The 24,255-nt window shown below is 41.1% G+C and overlaps 3 protein-coding genes across 7 annotated transcripts in view; 1 reads left to right on the top strand and 2 right to left on the bottom strand.

The window, feature by feature from the left end:
- LOC143329612 (uncharacterized) overlaps positions 1-1,582 on the top strand; it is a 33,564-nt gene extending 31,982 nt beyond the window's left edge. For 3 of the 4 annotated variants that reach the window (XM_076745594.1, XM_076745595.1, XM_076745596.1), the window contains 3 exons: positions 44-169; positions 850-976; positions 1,133-1,582. In XM_076745594.1, coding sequence (XP_076601709.1) covers positions 44-169; positions 850-976; positions 1,133-1,143 — 264 coding nt within the window. In that variant the 3' untranslated portion in view covers positions 1,144-1,582. Of the gene's footprint in view, positions 1-43; positions 170-849; positions 977-1,132 lie in introns of those variants that run through there. The other variant, XR_013077888.1, reaches the window with a different exon arrangement.
- An 11-nt stretch (positions 1,583-1,593) lies between these two features.
- LOC143329613 (V-type proton ATPase subunit d 1-like) lies at positions 1,594-5,194 on the bottom strand. The gene is made up of 8 exons (XM_076745597.1): positions 5,074-5,194; positions 4,473-4,644; positions 3,680-3,858; positions 2,761-2,840; positions 2,407-2,484; positions 2,134-2,310; positions 1,958-2,035; positions 1,594-1,767 (listed from the first exon to the last, which is right to left on the bottom strand). The coding sequence occupies exons 1-8, from the start codon at positions 5,192-5,194 to the stop codon at positions 1,594-1,596; spliced, it is 1,059 nt and encodes a 352-aa protein (XP_076601712.1).
- A 1,180-nt stretch (positions 5,195-6,374) lies between these two features.
- On the bottom strand, positions 6,375-13,634 carry asip2b (agouti signaling protein, nonagouti homolog (mouse) 2b). Of its 2 annotated transcripts, none has more exons than XM_076745600.1 (4): positions 13,512-13,634; positions 13,290-13,421; positions 8,089-8,162; positions 6,375-7,195 (listed from the first exon to the last, which is right to left on the bottom strand). In XM_076745600.1, the coding sequence occupies exons 2-4, from the start codon at positions 13,396-13,398 to the stop codon at positions 7,028-7,030; spliced, it is 351 nt and encodes a 116-aa protein (XP_076601715.1). In that variant the 5' UTR covers positions 13,399-13,421; positions 13,512-13,634; the 3' UTR covers positions 6,375-7,027. The 2 variants fall into 2 exon arrangements, with proteins under 2 accessions (XP_076601715.1, XP_076601714.1); XM_076745599.1 differs by having other exon boundaries at positions 13,290-13,424; positions 13,512-13,600.
- Between the last annotated feature and the right edge of the window lie 10,621 nt (positions 13,635-24,255).

The following is a 24,255-nucleotide window of genomic DNA, read 5'->3' on the forward strand; positions in this document are numbered from 1 at the left end:
AGTATCCAGTTCTCACCTGGAGTTTGATTATGTGTGTCTTTAGATGAAACCAGATTGTATTAAACCGCCAGGTGTGATACAGCACTTTCCAAAAGCTGCCAAAAGCCCCGTGAGCTGTGATTTTCTCTTCTCCTCTCCTGATTCACCTCTGAGTTCCTGCTTCAGGGTGGTAAGCTGAAAAACACTCACTCTGTTTTACATGAATTTTATCTGTTCATGATATGGGCACACTATGAAAACATGTGTTTGGCACAGCACCAGACAGACCCTGATCACTCCAAGCATTTTGTGGATTTTATTACCAAGATAAGAAATGCCTCAGATGGGCACGATGAGAAAAGGTCACACATTGGCAGTAGTTCTGCCAAACAGATGTGCTGCAAAATAAATGTACAGATTTTCAGCTAAGATAAAGTGTATCAGTGTGTCAGTGTACTTCAGACGTATTTTTTGTGAACACTAACCCAGCAGCATGAAGCACACACCCACAGCACTGCGCTCATGGCAGCTGTTTAGCTTGTGTTTATGTGATTGTGGCACTTAACAGAGTTGTTTATGTATTTATTGAAAGAGCAGCTCTTCTCATTAGTACTCCTCTCCCCGATGCTCTCTCCTGTGTCTTCATGTGTTGTAATGGAGGGACTCTGGAGGGAGGCCTAAATGGAGGTTATGGGATATTTCAGTTGGATACTTTCCAAATCAAGCTTAATCTTGTTGGGTTTTTTCCAATGTTACTGACTCCAGCTTTAGGTGAGATGGAAGAAACTGAACTCAGGACTTGACATCTGTCAGAGGAAAAGAAATGAACTGTTTGTTTGAGCTTCATGTCTAAATGTTGTCTGTTGTCAGGTGGGTCCAGCCCAGTTCTTGTCAGCATGTGAGTTGAGCTCTTCCAGAGCTCCCTGCAGATTAGCAGCGGCTTTTGTTCACCTCTGCCAGCAGAACTACATACCTCTGGAGGTCCCTGCCCAGTGCTGTAAGTTAGACCATACAACCAAGACATGCATCATTAGACTCATACATCTATCACCTCCGATTTTATGCTGTGTTGTGATGTAGCAGATGTTTAAAATAAATCCATGCAGAAACTAGATTTTACATTTTACTGTCTGGTTTTGTCTTTTTGTTTCAGTGAAAGTCTGAAGGAAAGATGAGCAAATGAAGAGCAAAGATGGTTTCATGACCTCTGTTAGCTGCTAAAACTAAATTTACACTTTTATACCACTGTTTGTGCTACATTACTTACACTTTTATTTTGTATGAAATTTTGTACTTCATTGTATATTTACACATTATACTTCCCTGTACACCTTTGACCTGTTTAGACATGCAGATATTGTGCCAGCAATGTGAATGTGAACATACTAACTGTAGCAGGTAGACGCCATATTTTTGTATTTTCTGTGGTGTGTAGTACAAACACTGAAAATATCTGTGACTGACTTTAGTGCAACCACAGCAACTAATCCTCAACCAAAATGAAATCATAAAGAGATCAACAAATACTTTTCATAAAGGGCATTTATTACCTTGTTGTATACTATCTTACAACTGTATGTTAAATATATGTATGTCTTTCTCATTATTGCTCAGTTAATTTGTTCCTGGGAAGATGGGTATGTAGTTGTGTATTTTGGACTTCTGTCTCTGTGTGACACACTCAGAGATCCAGACGATGTTGCGACTCTCCTGCTCCTTCAGTTTGATGTAGGAGTAAAATACTCCGAAGTGGAACTGCTGCAGGAAAGCAAGTGTGTTCAGCTTCACCTGTGAAAAGATAAAGGATGGGAACTGAGGCTGCGCATGGAGACAAAAGGCAGATTTACATGTGCATGCATACATTTACTGTTTGCTGTTTCAGCTCTGCAGAAATGTAAAAAAAAAAAGAAAGAAAAGAGCTATCTGGGAGCAGCATCAGCTCATGGGTCAGTCCACTCTTAAATTAAGGGTATATTACCTCTTGTTCAAAGAATCTGTCCTCTAGAGTCTTAAACTCTGATGCTGGGTCAGGATCTTCAAAAATGAGTTTATACTCCTGCAGGGAGGTTGAGGTTAAAGTTAACCACATGTCTGATTTTAAATCAACTGTAGTAACAAGACAGCAGCTCTCATTAGAGATGAGAGCAGACTCACTGGATAACAGTCGGCCACAGCTTTGACCTGTTCGTGGTCCTCGGCCTTGGCCAGCAATCGCAGCCCTTCGGGGTAAAGTTTGCCACAAGATGGATACAATGCACTCCTGTCTGCACCGCTGAGTTCTGTCCCGAAGGAGTTCACCGTGATGATGAAGGCCCGTCTGTCTGCCTCAAACTGCAGCACACATACACACAGACAGTATTTTCACCAAAAAGTCTTTTGTACCGTACATCAACGAATCCAGCGCATGCAGGGGAAACTGTGACATACCTCCAGGACAGGACACATTAGATCTTTTGTGGCACCACCAATGCTCTTGCAGAAAGAGTGGAAAGCCTCTAAATATGCCTGAAACAACCATTAAGATAAGTGCCTGCTGATGTAACACCAGTGAAAACATGACTTTAAGGTCTGCATGAGCTTGGGTTGTATAACACATGTGACACAGTAGAAAGTTGTACAGGCCAGAATCTACATGAACACACACACAGACACAGACACAGACACACACACAGACACAGACACACACACACACACACACACACACACACACACACACACACAGACCCAGATATCAAGGTAAATTAGGGTAGTTATGCAAGTCTCATGTCACCCTGTAGTCACCTTGTAGAGTTTGTTCCTGAGGACCTCAGCTTCCATCTCATCCAGGTTGGACTCAGACACAGCATCCTGGAAAAACTGAGCTATAACACAGTGGGCATCAGTTTGATTGACTTTTTCATCTTGCAAAAGTTCAACATGGAGGACAAATATAGATATGGAGGTTCAAATTATAAACACAAATAAAACACATATGGTAAATCAAAATTCTGATTTACTAAATTTAAACACAAAATCTACTCATCCCGATGGAATAGCTGTGGTTGGTGGATTGTCTTGAGGAAATGGAGATCTGAAGACTATCATAGCTTATTAGCTATGTTGCTATCAATTAGCAAGCTCACTAGTTCAGATGGCACTTTGCCTCTTTTTGAGTAGCTCTTTACAGACTGAAATGGTGAGGAGGAGAGTAAACAGCCCAGGATAAGAAAAGTAGAAAGAAGGCTTGAGAGCTACTGTGACCAAATAGCACTACACCGACTGGCTAGCATGTTTAGCAGTTAGCTTGTGAGTTACCATAAACAAGTTAGTTTACTAATTAGCTGTTCAAGTGGTCACCAAGCTCAAGAACCACATATTTAATAAAAACATGCAGGTGAGCCTAAAAATTTTGACAGAAAAGTTGAAACTCTAAGATAATAAGTCAAAAATGTTGTCTTAGTAAGTTGAACATGAGTATTTTTTTTATTTTCATGTCTTTTTTTTTTTTTTCGCCTTTCCAAGCAGACGTGGGCTTCCGTACTTCAGACTTTTCATTGGTGTTTCCTCCTCACCATTTAAAATCCATTTCCACTTCCAATGTAAACGGTTGATGGTTAATTACCTCTAGTGACTTGAACGACTCTGTGACTGAAAGGGTATTAGTACGATACTAACGCTTATCGTCTTTGGGGATTAAACACAGATTAATTTATGAATCTACCCAGCGGTGTGTCCACCAGGATGGCTGAGTAGAGCTCCGTCGGGGTGCGAGCAATGCCCACTGCTGCCATTTGGTCGAAAGCTCCCATTGGGTGACACCGCGGGAGCAGCTCTGCCACATCTCTCTGTTTCAGGGCCCCGGTGATCAGCATCACCACATTGTCGATCATGTAGCTGTAGCTATGGCAACACAGAGAACAGGGTAAATAGATGTACATTTATTTGTCTGGATGGCATTATATGTTGCATCCCGCTAAAACAACCACCACACCCTGCATTACTGAGGAATGTTCTTTTACGTGCTTGTTGGGGACGCATCAGAAGGCATACGTGGTCACATGCATCCAAGATCACGTCAGCAAGTGATTTGAGTGATCGGATCACAATGGGTCCTGGTGGTCGTTTACACTTGTAATTAGCACCATCCACCCAAGACACATGTTAATGGCAGATGTAAACAGGCTCAGGAAAACAGGAATGATATGAGAAGGGTTTATCAAGTGTGGTAATTTGAAAGGACATATCCCGAGCACACTTCGTCCTCCCTGTCACTGACAGACATGGTGTCATTTGAACTTGCGTATGTGGTCACACAGACACGATTCCCACAGAGACTTTTCCCATCCCACAGCAAATGATGTTAGAAAAAGAACTACAGTTTTCTCTCAAAGATCACCAAGACAAAATGTTGAATGGTTTGATAACTACAGGAAATAAATGTGTAATGTGCTTATTTGCTCATCCTGTGAACTTTGTGCAATTCAGAATTCAGCACATGTGGTGTCACGTCATACGTTATATAGTCAAGGAAGGTCGATAGTGGAGGCAGGGCGTTGGAGCGAAGGCAGCTGAATTCAGTCACCAGGTTCTCCCTCAGCTTGCTGTCCACCAGAGACACAGTCAGGTCCTCTTCAGCGGATGTCAGCATCTTACCATAATCTGTACTCTGCAGGTGCAGCTTCATGTCTGAGGAGAGGAAAGACATTGTCTAAAGGTTTTATGCTCTACTCCTCTTTTTGTCTCAGGTTGACTCCAGTTCATCATAGGCATCTCAGGTTTCTGTACAGGCACTTCCTCTTAGCTTGCTGTTACAAAAACCCAGGAAGAGGTTAATCATGATACAGTATATAACTCACACATGGCTATTTTTAAACCTAACATCTCATTTGTCTTCATCCTCACTGACTTCCTGTCTCTCAGATGGGATTACCTTTTTCTTGGAAAGTAAAGTCAGTTAATTTCCTTGAAAACTGAGGTCCAAGTGAAGAAAAAGATAAAATAATCCCTGTCAGCGCTCACCCTGACACCCACAAACACATGCACAAGAATTAAAAAAAGGGAGTAGCTGCAGGCTGTAGCTCAATCAAAGATGATAATGTGATACAATATTCTTACCCTCAAGTGTGTCGCACTGGGCCAGATTGTGATAGTCAGTGCGAGTCAGAATCCCAGCCTTCATTCCTCTAACCAGACCCTCCAGATAGCCGTGGTCCACATTGAAGCTGAGCTCTGCCATGATGCCAAACGAGCTCTCAACAAGCCTGACGGCAGTTAAAGTGATGTCCCTCTCTGTCTCTCCTTGTTTCTTTAGCAGCAACTTCTGCATTTTCTCTCTCTGACTAACATTCACGCAGCTATTTTCCCTTCCTCTTTGACACCAAGAAATTCCATAGCTGCCCATAAAGTGCTTGCTGTCTCTGTTCTGCTCTCAAGCACATTCAGTCTGTGTATGCAGGTTAACTGCTCATTTTTCTTCTTCATTTTTTGGTGTACTCTGTACCCAGAGAAAGAAATATGTCCTGGTAAGTATATAAATCAAATGATGCTCTTTGGCTGGGTATCATGCAGGAGAAAATGTCCAATCAATGTAATCTTATATGTTATTTAAATTTCTGAGAACAAATCTGTGCTAAGGGAGCAGGTGACTGATCCGGTCGTTTATGAAAGAAATAGATAATATTGTTGACCTTTATAATGTTCCTTGAAGCCATCCTCCCTACATGCATGACTGTTTTTCATTTGACAACACAAGCTGACAAAATCAGAGACAGTACATGTGCTCAGGTCTATGAACTTATATGGTTTGCTCATCACAGACACATTAGCGAAATGTTCTTTAGGCCTTTTATTTGTTGTCCTTGATTCCTTTATGTTCATGGCTTTTGCGGATATACTGAACATATGATGACCTGTATGAAATCGATTACTAGAAACATATCAGTTCACTTTCCACCACAAAAAAAGACACACTTAATGGATCCACACATGGCCTCCAACAGGTAGGGTTAATGTTCATGATTGTTCTGCTTTCCATTTAATCTACCTGTGAAAAAATACTTAATAGGTTAAGTCCCATAAAATAGCTGCCAGCAAACATTTGCAACACAGCTACTTTTTTTTTTTTTTTTGCTTTGTTTTGATCCCATGTTTCACCTTTTCTAAACGAGGTGTTGCTTCTTCCCATGAATCCTATAATCCCAAAAATATCTACTATTGCTATAATCACTGTTAACATTTGTTTGCTTTGGCAATATAAGCTGTCTTTACAGGCCAATAAATCTCATCAAATGAAATTGCAACTGACATTAAATCCACATTCAGTACAGTATAAGTTATTGTTATAGATTTAAGCATTTCAGTACATTTTGACACACACAAAAAAAAAAAATAAGGAGAACAAAACCACAAGGACAACATAAGCTTAACAACACATTTATTCAATAGCAAAAATATAAACAAATTTTGACTCATAAATCCCCACGTACTGGCAATATATCTGTTCCCAAAGCCATGATGTGACACTGGAATGAAAAACCTTAAGTGTTGATGACTCAAAACACATGATTTAGCTGTATTTTTTCTATATTTAGTCTATAGGGAGGTTAGTTTTTAATAAAGAAATGTATGCTTTGATGTAAATCTTGTTTATGGCAGGAGAACAGAGATGATAAAGACAGAGAAGCAGCTGCAGAGCAGGAAATACCCAAGACACAACACACATTTATACATGAATGTCCACATGCATAAAAAAGCATGTTATTCATCCTTTGTTACACCTACATACTCTATGTTGGGTATATTTTTGTAAACATTTCTATGAGTATTTGCTTATTTATGCCAAACACAGGGTTCACTTTCATTCCCATCTTTCCTTCCATCACTGAAGAGTTGAAGCCACAGACAATGGAAAGCATTTTCACCTTTAACCTTTCTTATCTTTCTAATCTTTCATGATTTCCCAAATGTTTCGACTTCATGCGGAAGAGTAATAATATTGTTGAAACTGCACCTACACTGTAAAATACAAAACCCCACAGGCCAGAGAGCAGTGTGTGTGTTTCTGCTTCATCTATGTCTTCTTTAAGCACAGGGGGTTCATTCTCCAGCAGTGACAGATAGTGTTGAAAAGCCGACAGCGGCAGGAGGCGCAGGGGTCACAGCACGGCATGTGAGAAGAGCAGTTTTCCATCAGGCGGCCGCAGCGACGTGCCGGGGTCATCAGGTTTAAATTATGTCTCTGAAACAGCACCAAGAGAATTTACTTGGAGAGCATTAATATGAAATGTCTCATCACAAAATGCAAAAATAGTTACAATCCCCATGGACCGTTGTGCCTCATGACGATATTTTCACATACACAAAGGGTCAAATTACTAGGTGTAATGTGAAAGGGGTCGCTCCTAGTGATGAACTCACAAACAATTTTCACTTTCACTGTTCTCATTAGTGTTGTTTTAAGACAGCTGGCAGCTGCTTTCAGTGATTATGCGAGGACGAACCTGCTTTACACTACCAGCTCAAAACAGCAGACAGACAAAGTTAGTATCTAGCTGGTGAACATTTGGCAGCAAAGAGCATTTGGCAGAATCAAAACCAGATATTTGCCTCAAGAGTCAGTTGAGACCAAGAAAGAGGTCAAAGGGAGGGAGGCTGTGGCTCAGTAGGTAGAGCGGTCGACTGCCAATCAGAAGGTCGGTGGTTTGATCCCTGACCTCGGCAGTCCACATGCCAAAGTATCCTTGGGCAAGATACTGAACCCCAAAACTGCCCCCTGATGCTGGTGTGGGAATTCATATGTATGTCACTTTGGATAAAAGCTTCACTGGCCAGAAACACAAATTTAAATGACTGCTAATGTTGCTCCGTGTCTCCTGGAATAAGTAGTGCTGCAGTGTATTGTTTAGTGATGAGGTTTCAATGAAATGCAGGATACATGGAGTGTACTGAAGTTGAACGCATGTGTTTTTCTAACTTTGAAGCTCCCTCTAAGGAATTTAAGAGGTTTGGATTAAACTTGGCCAATTTGGACACCTTCACATGCAGGTGCAACCAATCGAAACTCAAAACTCCTGTAATTTCAAGCATTCAAAAGCATGCCGTACTGAAAAGGAAAAAGGAAGAAAAGCTTACAGGAATGTGACTCTCTTGTGAAGGAGAAATCTTTCGCCTCGCAAACAGTCGTCTGGTCTTCACTTGGCTCCAAACTAGAGTTGGACATAATGGAAGAATCACTGTTTATTGTTTGTAAAGATACTCAATAAACATTGGTGTTATAATGGTCTCTGTACTTTTCTTCATTGAACGTCAGTTCAGCTTCCCTGGCCAAGAAAAGCAAAGCCTCACCACATTCTCGTCAGACCTATACCACTGCTGCTTCTTCTTTATTTTCCTGTTTGTCCTGGCAGGTCAACGCTTAATTGGACGTGGGATTTACCTCTGAAGAGTAACATGTATTAATCAAACTTGTATTAAAGACTGTATATTGGTCTTCTGGGTGTGCTCCTGGCTTGTCTGCCAGTCAGATGTGCCTGGAATACCTCAGCACCCCGATAAAATGTCCACACCACTTCATCAGGCTACTTTCAATGTGAAGGAACAGGGATGTGGACACGTGGACATGTGGACTCTTTTTTTGCTCACTCAATGCTCTGGGAATCTGCATCATACTGTGGTGAGTGAATTTGTGTGACCTTGGGAGATGTGTTGTCAGGTGCAGCAGTTTCTAGAACCCCTCTGAACCAACCACAAGTAGACGGATGAACTTCAGATGAAATGAGGAAGGTGGGATCCCCTCCTGGAGTCTGAGTGGCGAGCATCCATGCAGTCAGGTTGGGGTCAGGCCAAAATGGAGTCATTGCTATATGGACTGACCACCCACAAGGAGGGGTGCAAAGCTTTGGTCCGTTGCAACTCATTAGTGGTTAATGGTGGAGAACTTGGCAGAACTTCACAAAGACTGGGTTTTGGAAAGAGGAATGTACAGCTAAACATGGCAAGTTAAACAAAGCCTCCATGTAGAGGAATCTTCAGAGGGATCAGCTGTTCCGTCAGGAGGTGGGCTGACCTTTGTGAAGCCTCATCTGAGTAATCTGAGTCTGTGCTTTCTATGCTTTTATTAAAAAGATGTTTGCAAATGTTTAGGCTATGTCCATCCTTATGTAACGACTGGGAAGAATTACCAGCACCATCAAATATTAGGAGAGAATCAGGTGTGTAAAATGTATTTATCAGTTTCTTTATAAGCACTCCTTTTCTGCACTACTGGCCAGTCTGTTAAATTTATTACTGTACAACTGGAAGCCTAAATCTCCTCCCTCCCATTCTTGTTGGATGACACCTGGAATAAGTCAGTAACAGTGTTTACTTAAATCTCAAAGGTTTTGGGAGACCTAAAGGGGTCATCCATTTTCAGTGTGTTCAAAGGGTTGAAACTCCAGTTAACAGCTGTTCTATTTCAGTCCTTTCTTTTCTTTTTCTTTTTTTTTTTTCAAAGGATGTTTTGTGATACTGGTCAAGTCTATCTGTACAACTCCGTACGGATATAATGAGTGGCTCTATGGATGGTAATGTCGGTCTGTCAGTCAGTCGGCCCACCACTTTGGTCCAAACAAGTGGAAGAATCTCCATGGAAGTTTGGAAACACATTCCCAGACAATAAACCCTAATAATTCTGGTGATTCCCTGATATTTTTCTCTAGCACCCCCAGCAGGTTCACTTGTGGGTTTTAGAGTGAAAGATTGATTGGATTGTCATGAAATTTGTTACAGATTTGTTACAGATATCCCTGGTGCTCAGAGTATGAATTGCAATCATTTTGGTGATCCTCTGGCTTTTCATCTATCATCATCATCATCATCATCATCATCATCATCATCAGGTCAACATTTATTTTGTCCAGTACTTTTCGTTACTTTTGTTAATGACCAAATACCAGCAAAAGCAGTGACATTACCATCATCATGGCATCTTAGCACACTAAACTAACTATACCTGCTAAACATCAGCCTCTTAGCATTGTTTCTGTGAGCATGTTAACATGCTGATGGAAGTATTTTGCTCAAAGCACCACTGTGTCTCAGTAGAGCCTCACAGAGCTGATAGCATGGCTGCAGACTTAGTCTGGTTTGATTATTTTTTGCATTTACATACAACATAAATACTTTTGTACACAACACATGGTGTGTTCTTGCGTTTAGCGAGCTGTATAATTTAGCACCATTACAGCAAATGGAACAAAACATCAGCTAGTGTCTGTATTTGCGACCATGTGTGAGTAGAATATAACATGAGTTGGGGGGGGGGGGGGGTTAGGGTCTACGGTCATGTATGGATGTGTTTTTGAGATGAGAGAGGCTGGGGGTTGGGAGACCAATGATTCTGGAAGCAATGTGTTTAATATGTTCTTGTTGGAGACCATGGAGAGAAAAAGAGAGCAGCAGAGGTATTGACTGGATTATGCTTTTGTGAAGCAGTAACAGAGGGTGGGGGCAACAGAGGCTGCTTTGAGTCTCCAAATGGCCTTTGCTGGCAGCATTTGACATCACTGGTGTGTGGCTCAAAACTGGATTTACTGTCCAGTGTGACCCCAATGTATTTGAAACTGCTTGACTTTCTCACCATTGGTGAAAATGGGGTTCTGGGAAGTGCAGTGTGTGCTGAACCAGTTCCTTTGTCTTACTACCAGCTGGGGATAGATACTGTTACTGAGTCTTCCTCAGAGGAAGATTGCTCAGTTGTTATGTCAGCTGCATTACTGGACTCCTCCACGGAAGAAGGAGAGCTAAAAAGGAGCTTTATCAGTCAATCAATCAAACTTTATTTGTATAGCACCTTTCATACATAAAAATGCAACACAAGGTGCTTGACAAAGGATAAAAACATGATAATAGAAAATAGAACACAACCACACAGACACACATTATTAATATTTGTCTTCTGACATGATAGTTACTGACAGACAGCCGTCACTGTTGACTATCTGCTGATTGATTTTTCTTCACTGCACTGAAGTAGGAGCATTTCTACCATATGGATCTCCATCTTAAACTGAGGACAACTGCACACATTTGAAATCGATGTAAATCAATGGTTTTGTTTTGTACATCTAACTGTGCCAAACAGCACTGAGAACAACATGCACAATCCAGTGGCTCCACACCTCCAGACTTCAGACACTGGCACCTTCAGCACACTCACCGTTCGCGCTGACTTCTTTCTGTCTGCCTCATGACTGATGGCTGATGCATCTTCCCTTCCAATCCAGCTCAACACTTTGGGAATAATCTTTGGCCAGATGTTAAGATATCCACTATATTACATATACCTCTGTTCAGCTTGGTGGTGTTTCATATCTCTCCTCCTGCTTATGCTGAGGCCCTCATCTACATTTTGATCTGCACCTTTTAGATGTCTCTACTTGACTACTTGAAATATAGCATTTCCTGTGGAACCACCTTCTCGAGTGTAATAAAACACCCTCCTCATGTTTTCCCATTGTGTCCACTTTCACATCTTAAACACCGCTCTTGGTGACATTGGTTTTCTGGTTAATTGAATGTGTTTGGTGTGCCTGTTCTCTCCACAGGCTAAATCACACAGGCTCAATTGCTTAATAAGCAGAGCCTCGTGTATTTGTGCCAAACCGTCACTGCCCAGGGGTCATGGTCAAGTGAACCAAGCTGCACTAAACAGCAGCATGTGCTGAGGTTGGCACAATGAGCTGATTGGTGTCCAAATCACTCACACTATGGTGAGCACAAATGAAACACATGAGCTGAGCCCTTTAAATCAGTTGTTTGGGAATGACTCATGACGGTGCGTCAGTATTAATTACGCATAATATGAAAGAAGGTACATGTAGTGACAAATCCACAGAGAATTAGCATCAGAGGCTGCAGTTCTGCTGCATAATTTGGCTCTATGGACCATTTAAGTCTCTTTCAGCTAATTTTTAGCTATCTGTTAGCTATCTGACTATCTGGTGAACATAGTGGAGCATTTAGCAGCTAAAGAGTCAGATACTTCTTTCAGGGGTCAGTGGAGATTGAAAACAGATCTAAAAGGAGTGTAATGGAATTTGCCATCGCCACGTGGCCAGAAACGCGAGTCCAAATGTATGCTACTCTTGCTCTGTGTCTACTGGATGTGCACGAACTGTTTCCTGACAAGTTTGTTACATCAGCCTCATAAGGTGATATGTTGCGCTGCCGTGCCAAACCACAGGAGGTCGGTGACAAACAACCCTCTCACCTCATGTTCTGTTACTTTTAAAGCAAACAATTCTTAGTCCATCTGTAGTCAAATGCTTTCCTCAGCACAGAACAGCCAGTCTTCAGACTGGAACATGTTATCATGTCATCATCACACTGATGGCAGGTATTCTAATGCACAAATTAACAGAAGACAAATGCTAAAAATATTTCTGATGATGTTTACATGTTTATACAATGTTTGCGGCACTAAAGCAGACTTACAAAATGTGCTCTTTATCATCAAGCCAAACGTAGCGTTCTTGTCATTTCTACAGTCAAAAATTATTTTTTGGACCTTGAAGTGTGACTGACTCTGCATGTGTCCTGCTCATAGTGTGATGCAACTCTGGAAACTGAAAGAAACCAAAATGCAGCCACAGCTTGCCTTGATTAAAGCTGTCACAAACTCATAATCAGAACACTGAGATGATCTGTCTGCGGCCCAATGATTTATTCAAAACCTTTTCGCTTCAAAACCTGTAAAATCATACCAGATGTCCAAACAGTGGTTTAATACAATGAAGAGTGGTTAGAGGACAAAGGTAATATTTTAAATGGAGGACATTTTGAAAAGTATTTCATGAAAAAAAGATCTTCATATTTAAGATGTTGTTTACTTGAGTTTGAGCAGATTCAGAAATGTTTGCATTGAATTGTGAAAGGCTTCACTGCAAAAACCTCCTGTGGACAGATTCAATTTTAATTAATTCGATTTTTTAAAACAAAAATAATTTTAAATACATCAAATACATCATCAAAATATGAGCAATAAGCGATGCACGTTCCCCTACAAGAAACTGTCTCTCCTCCTTTCAAATTTAAATTAATTTATTTACTACTTTGCAAAACAATCGTGGATGCTTTGGTTAATCGCAGACTCAATGCATTTCTACAAAGGCACTACGTGACATGGAGCAGCCACATCAGTCTATGTTAAGCCACATCTTTTATCAAGTCATAATTTTCCTTGACAAAATGCGCTCACCATGTGGCCTTTAAACGTCTTTTTAGAGGCACAACACACAGGAAATGCCCTCCGCGTGAATCTTAAGCGTCATTTAAAAAGGCTGAATCCTCACCTGTGTCATTCTCACGCTTCCTCACATCATTCTTCGTGTCCTCTGCCCAGGACAGCGGGAAGACGAGTAGGAGGAAGCACAACAAGTGTTTGCTGGTGATCTTCCTCATGATGACGATGATGATGATGAGATCTGCTGATGGCACGTTAAAAATCACTCAGTAAATATTTCCCAGACTTATCAGGTGCGATTGGCAATAGAACCAACCCCTGACTCACGTACTTCCCCTGCTGCAAATTCTCCCCTTAGCTCCCTCGGGCTTCTCTCTGGCTGTGAGAAGATCTCTCTGCCTCCAACACAGGGGGCTGACGAGCCACAAAGACCGAAATGTGCCGCCCACACACACCAAGAGATGATGCTCGGTGAAGGACGGACGATTGCCCTGGCAACAGACAGCAGGTCAGCCTCAGTGGAATGAAGTTATCTCGCGCCAACAAACACTTCAGTGATCCCTCCGTCGCCTTTTTCTCAGCCTCTCATTGGTTAACAACATTAACGGTAATAAGCATCTTAACGCACAAGTACTGTGCGTAAAATACTTAGCATTTTATTTTTTGGTAATTGTATTTTACTATTTGTTCTTTGATATTTAAGGACAAGCGCACTAAGAGTGATAAAGGCATCGTTTTACACACACACACACACACACACACACACACACACACACACACACACACACACTACATGCAGTCTGTGTTTTATTAGTGGTAGTTTTCCTCTCCTAAATGCTGAAAGTGCAGCGTGCTGCTTGGGCTCTTTTCAATATTTCCAATGTCATGCTTTATGTTTTTCTTTATGTTTTGAATAAATACAGTGCTTCTCTGTTTGCAGCTTCGCATTATGCGTCAACTATTGTAATTGAATTCAGGTACTCTCTTCAATCTGCATTGCAACAGACTTGTTTTGAACATAGAAAAGAGTAAAAGTATGTTTGGGGGGCAGATATGCCACTAATAATGATAATCAGCTATGATCATTTAAAGATAGTAAACAGGTTCAAGATGCCGCACTTAATGAGCAGCTGACATGAGAGGAACATATTGAGAAAAAATGTTAAGAAAGTAGAGCAATACAATGCATTAGGAGATATTCCTCTTTTGTTAACCCTGCCGGTTTTGTTCAAACGGACCCAAACAAACTCAGACAAGTTAGGCAGGAGTTAAGTAAAAAGTCAATGGGTTTTAATAGATGCTTCAAAAAATGTGAAAAAGACAAAGTCAGATTAAGTAATCAAGTAATTCTTCTGGTGTCAGTCATGATCACATAGATGAGTTGACAATTCAACAAATACCAGGTGGAGAGCCGGTGCTTATATACTGCAGCAGCAGGTGAGCTTTGATTGTCTGATTGCGAGCAAGTGTGCTCAGGAGAGGAGGATGCTGAACCTGACCTGTCAGCCACGCCCTGCAGTGAAACATAAAATGAACAGGGATTCTTCCAACATGAAGTAATGCTGCCATTTCTTAATAAACCTTTTCAGTGAGGCCTGAGTGACATGTCTGAGTTGCTCTACTTTAGGGTGCATCATTAAGTGCTTCACTCAGAGTTTATGGCAAGGCAGTGTGCTCTTTTTTCATCTGAGCTGTGACACCATGCAAGAGGCATGAAGAAAGTCACAACCGCAGCATGATAATGGCTGTAGTCTTGTGGGGCCACTCCAATTATGGCTGTCATAGGGTTCCGTGGGACCCTTGTGTCACATACACTAGTATCAAAGACCCCTGCCCAGAAGTCTTCCAACTCTGGACAGGCCCCAAACTTTTCTGGATCCTGTCTACCCCACAATTTTTGTCTCTTTATGGTAAGATTTTGGCAAGCTTGCTGTTGCATAGGTGGAGCCTAGGAGTTACTTTAAATTGTAGCAGTCCAGGTTTGACACATATTGATGATTTTTGCATGAACCCAACTGCTCTCTGCCACGTTGCTTCAGATTTATCTGAGCCTAATTCCACACCCCCACTGTTGTTTATGCAGTTTAGTGAGGAGACTGCTGCATGAATTATCTCATGTAAAGTAGATATGCAGATATATATGGCTCCCCTTTGTGATGGGTCCACCCTTAAACAATCATTTATCCAGTTATTATGTGGGTTCTGAGGAGATGGAGAAAAATATTGTTTGAAAAAACTTCATGCCTTCAAGTATCTGGAAAAACTGGATTTAGTTGCTGAAGGGATATAAAACTGCCTTCTCTGTAAAGATCTATCATAGAAGCTATGCCCAGTCCAAAGTTGAAATACTGAGTCAATAAGAGGAGGGAAATAGCACACAGCGCCTGCACGAGGGCTGTTTTGTAATTCTATTAAAATATTAAAATACGTCTCTTTACAGTTGAGCTACTAACACTCCCATAGGTCCGTTCTGCTGATTGTGTACATAAAGGTTTCAAATGGCATTTGGCTTGCTTTGAAAATCACACTCTTTTCCATGTTTATTTTGTACTCTCACATCTTCCCAAATTCTGTAATGCTTTTTAAAAGCTCTCTGCATGGCTCTGCACAGACTGGAAGTCAACAAGTTACCAACTATGATCACTGAGGCATTCAGTAAGGCATGTTTTAAAGGACCACTAAGAACACACGTTGACAATAACCTGGATGCCTGAACAATGACAGAGGAATGTGGTTGGGTGTATTGTGATGTTTAGTTTTTTTGCTTGACTTTTACGTGTCTTGAACGTGTTATTATTGAGACTTTTTACATGTGTTATGTCTTATTAAATATGTTACGTTTTTGTTGTGTGTGTGGATCCCAGGAACAGTAGCAGCTAATGGGGATCCCAACAAAGACTGGCCTAGGTTACAATAAGAAGATAACTGTATATGTATAACATCACTGCATCACCATTGTAGCCATTAGGGGCCCTCTTAGTTTGGGCACCTGGGCAGTTACATGCCTTGCCCAGTGCATACGTCCACCTCAGAATAAAGACAACATATAACTAAGGTTAAAATGTATTTGAAGCTATTTAGTAATGCACCTCAACCTGGAGTTTCAAATGCCTTATGCTAGAAGCAGCTAATGTAACCTCGAGATGCTATAATAATATTATTTATTTATTTATTTATTTATTTTTGGTCAGTTTACCTCACAGGTTGATAAGGTTTGTGAGTAAACTCACAAAGAGTAAAGCATCACTACAGCTGCTATGGTTATCTGTAGTTTCCATGGCTGGCCTTAGCCTTGTTTTTGGCCCTTTGTGTGTGAAAGGTGGGCAACTGAGAGTTACCTTAGCTCTCAGTTGCCTCAGTTATTTTAGTTAGCTCTAAAATACAGTCAATAGAATTTAAAATCTCATGATAGCAGAAAAGGGTCTATGGTAAAAATATCCTGAATGATCCTTGCAAGGCTCTGCACACTCACCCACATGATTGCACTTATTCTGGCTGATTATACTTCTACTCATGCTACAGCCTGTTTTTTCCACCCTAACAAGCTGCAACAAAAGTAATAGGAGAGTCACACAGGTGGCATTCAAGCACATGATGGTCAAAATAACTAGGTCTAATCAGGCAAAAGGAGTGGAAACACCTGCCATCAATCCCAGCCACAGCAGGGAAGAATGGTCAAAAGGACATGAAGTCTTACGAAGTTTTTGTTGGGCCTGTATTTCATTTTCCTTCTTTGTTATTTTCTTCTGATGTAGATGAAAAGAGAGGTCACGTTAATAATTACCCGTAGCTAAGCAGCTTTAAAGATTATTTCATGGAATTGCAAGAGTGTGAAAAAACTGCCCACCGGGTGATGGACAGGATAAAATACTTGGAAACAAACATGGTATTTTTGCTACACATTTAGGTTTTGACATGAGATGCCAATAAAAAATGTTAGGCACAGGTTTTATCAGCTTCATATGTTCAATTTTCAACTTATCCAACCAACAACAGGTTTTTAGTGTGTTTTGAAGACATAAGGCAAGGCCAATGATAGTTTTATGTCTCCTTTGTCTAAAATAATAATAATAAAAAAGATTTATGAATGCAGTTTGAACAAAGATAATCCCATATTTGATTTAACCTCTTCCAATCTGCCCTTACAGCTGGGGATGTTATGCACTCTGGCTCCTTTGAAAAGTGATGATACAATAACTCACTTTGTGCACAAATCAGTTTTCCATTTCATGGAATATTTGTATGCATTTGCAGCCATCGCACACAGCAGGAATGCTAAAGTGAGTTTAGCACATACCAGCCTTGATCTAGATTAGTTTTACTGTCTCAAATGGAGACATAGTGGAGTATAGTTATATGAAGTACAACTCTAGTGGCTCTCCTGTCAACTGTCTTTAACAGATTTTATCTGACAGCAAAGTGGCTGCTAATAATGCCCAGATGCAGACAATGTCACATGTTGACACTGATCTCAAACAACACTTCACATTACTACTATCTGGTCAGAAATACAGGACTTTGACATCGAGAGGAGCTCGCTTATGTCTGTTCTGCGTTAGCAGCCCTGAATAAAATGCCTCGCTGAATTGTTATGAGCTGAAATATTGTAAAGGGCATGAGTGCATATAAAGATTTTATGGGCTGTCTATGTCTGTATGCTGCTGTGTATATACAGTATGTGCATGTTTCTCTGTTGTACTGGCCATGAAAGATGCTGGGTCAATAAAATCTAGATCTTCAAATCGTCAGACTTAGTAAAACTAAGAGGGTTTTGAAGAACTGTTTTGATACAACTGAGTGGGAAGAACTTTGTGATGCTTACGGTGAGGACATTGATGGTCTCACACACTGGATGACAGCTGAACAACATCAACCATCTCTGGCTGCGATGAACTCAGAGCCTGTGAAGGACAGAATGTAGGTGAATGATCTCAACTTTTTTTCAATAGATTTAATCAGTCATCTGCCTCTACCCCTGTTCTGTCCTCCCTGCTGCAAACCCCCACTATCTACACCCCCCTACAGTATTCATCTTACAGCCAGCCTGTGCATCCACTACTGTACTCTTGTACTGTTTTCCTGTACAATCTTGGGATACCCCCCAAACCAGTGGATGTGGTGTTAAATCATCATCCCTGATGAAGAACATGTCCCACACTATGCAGGACACTGACAGCACTGGACATCTTGTTCACTGACAGACTGCTTCCCCCGTGGTGTGTGAAGGAGAGATACTGCAGGTCCTTCCCTCCTGCTACTGTCAGACTTTACTATCAACAGTGCTCCAGGTACACCACACACACACACACCTAAACTGAAAAATCCACTCGTGCATATCAGTGTGTTCCTCTTTGTACAATATCAATACATCCTTACTTTTCACTTTTCATTTCTTGTTTTCTTTTGTTTTTTTTATTCATGCTTCTTACTATAGCATTATCTCCTTTGCAGCTGTAACACTGCAAATTTCCCCCCTGTGGGATTTATAAAGGATTATTTTACATCTATTTAATCTAAAGCAGATGTAAGACAACAGGGTTCCTCTGGCATGTACAAAAAAAGAGTCTCAGATATACAGAGCATCAGTATTACCTACTTAGAGAATCATGATGGACATACCACAGTTGATCCTATACATTATCAGTGTTCAAGAGATTTTTAAAAAATGTCAAATGCCCTGCGTCTGGCAAATAGACTTAGAGCATGTCGCTCCTGTCATATCTTCCCATGTGCACTTATGGAAGTCCTGTGAAGCTGACACAACCTGACACATGCTCCAAGAGTAATGATACAAAGAATGTCTGTCTCACTGCATTTGAAGGACAGGAAATTCTGCAAAGAACCGAAGAATGTTAGAAAATTGATTCACCACTGGCTTACTTCTGGAAAGTTTTTTATTTAATGGTAATATCCTGCCTGTCCTTAATTAAAATTGTATGGAGCTGGAGCAAATTTAAAATGCCTTATTATCTTAACTGAACATCACCTGTCAGGACAGGCATGCCAATGGAGAACATTCACAGAAGTCAGTTCTATGCAAACGTCAGCAGACTGAATTCTGACCGTTAAATGTTCTGCATGCTGACAAACCCTTAACATCACTGTCGACCCTTGCCAGCTTCACTTCCAGTTAGGATGAATGTTTCAGTGCACAACAAGACAAGACAAGCACCAATAAAATCATGCAGACAGAGTGCGGAAGTATTGAAGTAAGTAATGAAGTATTACAGACATTGCAGGAAAATAAGATTAGTGCTACAGTACTGGACACGCAAACAGTACAACTCGCTAATGTATACCCATAGATCCTCAGTCTTGGAAGGCTGCCTGGTGCACTGCTGGCCTGCATCCAAATAGATGCTTATCACTCTCTCTCTCTTTGATAATGTCCAAATCTCCACTAGCCAAAGTCAGTCAGAAGAAGGATGAATGTGCCATGAATTCTGGATAAATTAGGACTTTTTTAAACCAAAAATCAAGGATGACTGAGCTAACTTACACATCACATCAGACACTCAGCTCTGTTCACTGCAGCAGAAAATGTTCGACTTCAGCTGTGACAAAACAATGACAAAAAAAAAAGGACACAAATTATTTGCTTGGAACGTGCAATAACAGTAAATAGTTTTAATCTTCCATTGACAGGCTTTCCTTGGGCAATGACCGCTGAATATTTCCAATCATCTACCGCAGTCTCTAAAACTCTTTCTACTCCACAACAATGTTAGCAAAACAACAAAATTATGAGCCATGTTTTCCTCTTTTTTTATTGTCATTTGGTGCTACTGGTCACAGATGTTACTGATTGTCATCTTGCATGTTTCTGGGGGTTCAAGGCAAATTATAATGAATCTAGCATGAATAGTCTGCTATGTGCACTGCACAGGCACATGACAGGCCCGTAGAGGAAACAGGATACGCACATTATGCAGAGAGTTGGAGGGGAGGATCAAGAGGGTTGACAGGGGCCAACAAGATCATGTGCATCAGTGCCACAGTTGATGCACTTCTCACCATTAATAGTGAAGCTTTCGATGATGTGCAGGTCTTTGTATGCTTAGGCAGCTGCAAGTTGTGTTGCTGGACTCAAAGCCCGAAAAGATATTTTGACCCACTGCACAACACCTGAGCTGACAGAGACTATTCTTTCATGGGCTGTAGACAAGTGTCCCAAGACTAAAACAAATCATGAGGAACAATCCAAGCTTCTCTCACAGTTATTCAGGACTGATAAAGAGTCTTGTTTTTGTATAGTATGTGCGGCAAAATCTGCATTTACTCTCTACTGATGGAACCCTATGGAGCCATCTGTAAGGAGCCTGTTTCACAGTCTTTGCTCATCAGTGGGATTCTGACACTTCTGGTCTAAATCTATGGCAGGGGTAGGGAATGTCTAGCATATGTGGCCCCCAAGACACTTTGATCCATCCTTTGAGGCAATCCACAAATCCAAAAAAAAGGCACTCATAAATAAAAAAAAAAAAAACAATCTTAGAGAGCAATTGTCATTTTCTGCACTACAAGAAAATAACATAAAATAGTATACTAACTATGACTACAATGTGGTCCCTTCCAGCTGCATGCACATCCAGGTCATTGTCAGGGTGAATGCAACACGTCCGTGGTGGTTAGGTGTCATTGATGACATACGTCATGGTGACGGTCAAGAAAAGAAAATGCTGAATGACTGACCCACACCTGGAAGACCAGCTGCAAGTAGCATCTTCATCATCCGACATCAGGTGTCTCGCCAAAGAGAAGCAGGTCCCACTATCGCATTAGAGGTCAGTGTGATATATGTGTTCAATAATTTAGTTTTACCCTCAGGGGGTTTTAGAATTGTAATACTTATGGGGACTGTTTCTTGTCCTGAGAATGTTGTTTTTCCTGTAGAATTTGAGACAAATTGCAAATTCCACTGTCAACCTTAGGAGGCAATAAATTGAGGTTTAGTGTGAAAGATAGAAAAACACATAATGATGTTGCATCATTTTGAAGCTGGCTTTTTCCCCATGGACTAACTGATAACTGTGAGACAACTCCTTGAGTGGGTACAGAATTCATTTAACACATATCTGCAACAGCATGCACAGACTCTTCTCCAAGATTGTCACTATTTACTCTTAATTAATGCTCAGGCTTTAGTTCAGTGAGAGACAACATCTGTGATCCAGATGTCAATAAAAACGTAGTTCCACCATTGTAATTAAAAACATATCGGATCCTGTTGTCTGTCCGAAAAAGTATTTACAGGTGTTATAATCGATGGATCAACACAAGACAACAACTAAATCTAAGTTATTGGTGTTTTCTGATGCTGCTGGGAGAAAGTCATTGTTTTGCAAATCACAAGTCAAGCCCAAGTCCAAGTCCTTTGTGTTTCAAGTCCTTAATAAGTAACAATTTTGTGTAGCTGCTGGTCTGCACCTTTCCGTTGCCAGTGTTTTTTTGTTTTGAAGTCTTGAGTCGAGTCAACAGCACCATGTCGACACATGGATAATGTAGTCTTAGATTGCAATTATGATAAACTGAGAAATACATTTGTTAATCACAAATTTGACTTTTTATTCATATATCTGAACATGCAGATTGAGCCTGTAAGAGTGTCATCAGAGGATGATATGAGGTTCGAATCTTCTTCAAAACACCCGTGATATCAGCAGTTTTAGTTGCTTTTCGATGTAATCTATGGCACATTCCTGTGGAAACCTATCACTATCTCTTTTGTCTTGCTGGCGTTTATGTGCAGATGGTTCAGTCCATGCCAGTCGACGAAGTTTGTGATGACCTCCTTATATTCCAGTTTGTTCCCGTGATACACGCCCAACGATGGCTGTATCACTGGAGAACTTCTGGATGTGACAGCTGTCAATGTTGTGTCTGAAGTTCGATACATAGAGGGTGAAGAGGAAAGAGAGCACTGTCCCCTGCAGAGCCCTTGTGCTGCAAACTACCACATCAGGCGCGCGGTCACGAAGCCTCACATACTGTGGTCTTCTCCCTGAGCAATGATGATTGGATTGTGTTGAAAGCACTGGAGAAATCCCAGTGTTCTCCAGGTGAGACATGGATCTGTGAGGCAGGTAGGATCACTGCATCTTCCACACCAATGCCTGGTCAATATGCACCTGTTAAGTGAGTTGGGGGTAGGGGAATGCAGTCTGTGACGTGGACCGGAGGGGGTTTAAGTGGTGTGAAGAGGGTGCTGCTGGTGTCAGGGAAGAGAGGGGGCGTCAGGTCTGGGATCTGGTGGGTGGGGGAAGGAACGGGGGTAGAGTCAAATGTGTTGAAAAACAGATTCAGTTCATTTGCCAAATTCCCGGTCTCCAGATTCTGAGTGCTTTCATTACACAATACAACGGAAGTGATGTACAAATGCATTCAGTGTAGCAGTGTGAATGGAGCTGAATGTAATGAAATAAAATGGCTCTTCAGTCCTATAATGAGGCTTGCATGAATGAGGTTTCACTTGAATGGGACTGAAACTGTGACACACACGCACATACACACACACACGTACATTTCATTTGTTGCTTGTGAAACCGTCATTCATTCTTGGGAGGAAAACATCATCTCAGGTCATTAGCAAGGAGCACTGTGTTCAGTGTGTGGAGAGATGCTTTTGTGTGTGATGAGAACAGAACACTAAGTTCCCAGTCCCATTGGTTCAGGTGCAGTGGCTGTACCATTGGAAAGTGCGTATATACTGCCACCTTCTGGTCATAGTTGTCTTTCGCTTCAGACCTCGAGAAAATGCTTCACCTCAGTACATTATGTGAGCCCTCCCCTCTTTCTTTTTCAAAAAAAAAAAAAAAAACCCAAAATGCTCAGGCTCTTCTGGTGAATACAAAGCTGGATGTGTTGAGGTATGTATCGCTGATTTACTTATAGTATCCAAAATCAAATCACGCGCCACAGTGTATGTACAGACACACAGTGGTGGATGATATATGATGTGTTGATTTTTAGATTAGTAGTACTGCTGCATTGATGTGTATGTGACATTTTACTCCTGTACGTGTGTAAGGTTGAGTTCATTTTAACAACTCTATATACTGTTGAATATTTTGATCTACAGCAATGCATCATTTTCTATATGATCATCATATGTTTGTAGCATCACTGTCCTGTGGGAACCACATATCTCTAAAAAGTCACATTTTCATGAGCTCAGAAAAATAAACATGACAAAGCATTTTTCTGGGGACATTACATAGACTTACATTCATTTCCTGGAGACTTACCCCAACCATAACCCAAGTCTTCATCCTAAAGATTAATGATTTACATTGTGGGACCTGCATTTTGTCCCCACAAGTATGGCGAGTCCCCACAGTGTGGCTGTGTAAACAGATTTATGTCCCCACAAGCTAATACATGGACACTTATGCAAGCCAATTATGCAAGCTTTCACAAGAGAGGAAGTCATATGATGCCTATGTGACATCACACACATTGTCAGACAATGTCCACACGTTTTTAAAATTAAATGTTCAGTGAGCTGCCACGGTTTTGTCCAAAACTTAATTTCATCTGGGAAGGATTTTACCTAAAAAATATAATGTCTCACACGATTGTGTAAACCCATCAGTCAGAGTTCTTTCTTTTTCAATACTGACTGATTTATTATCAAGTCTGGTATTTCTGGAATAAATGGCAGATGTGAACTTTGCCCTCTCCTCCAGGATCTTGTAGCCCAGCAGTATCAGGGTGATGGGTCTCTCCACCAAGCTATCCCGAGGCTTCCCTCACGTGGGAGCCTTAACTGCAGACTCTGTGGTTCAACTTTTCTCACACAGGCAATGCTTTCTGGAGGTGAAGGCTCATAGTTAATGGACAAAGTAGTGTGTATGGGAGACCCCCTCTTGGTCCAGGATCTGTGTGTTCTAGTCCGGTCCAGCAGGAATGGGACTAGAACAAAGGGGGCAGCCATCTGTGCTGGTCCTGATGAACCTTTGATGGCATTAAGAAGCGTAGACAGTTAATTCATATAAACACAGGAAGAATACACAAAGTGCAGTAGCCAACTTACACTGGTTCAGGGCAAATTATCCCAAATTCTGATTCTTGCCTAA

Source organism: Chaetodon auriga, chromosome 12, assembly GCF_051107435.1.
Source record: "Chaetodon auriga isolate fChaAug3 chromosome 12, fChaAug3.hap1, whole genome shotgun sequence".
NCBI lineage: Eukaryota > Metazoa > Chordata > Actinopteri > Chaetodontiformes > Chaetodontidae > Chaetodon > Chaetodon auriga.

Excerpts from the sequence above, each read along its gene's own strand:
- LOC143329613 (XM_076745597.1), bottom strand. The coding sequence starts at position 5,194 with ATGGCAGAGCTCAGCTTCAATGTGGACCACGGCTATCTGGAGGGTCTG. Across the intron at positions 3,859-4,472 it reads ACCTTCCTTGACTATATAAC|CTACAGCTACATGATCGACA; the intron begins GTATGACGTGAC and ends GTGTTGCCATAG. Across the intron at positions 1,768-1,957 it reads ACAGATTCTTTGAACAAGAG|GTGAAGCTGAACACACTTGC; the intron begins GTAATATACCCT and ends ATCTTTTCACAG.
- asip2b (XM_076745600.1), bottom strand. The coding sequence starts at position 13,398 with ATGAGGAAGATCACCAGCAAACACTTGTTGTGCTTCCTCCTACTCGTC. Across the intron at positions 8,163-13,289 it reads GAAGCGTGAGAATGACACAG|TTTGGAGCCAAGTGAAGACC; the intron begins GTGAGGATTCAG and ends GTCCAACTCTAG. Across the intron at positions 7,196-8,088 it reads CACAAGAGAGTCACATTCCT|AGACATAATTTAAACCTGAT; the intron begins GTAAGCTTTTCT and ends GTGCTGTTTCAG.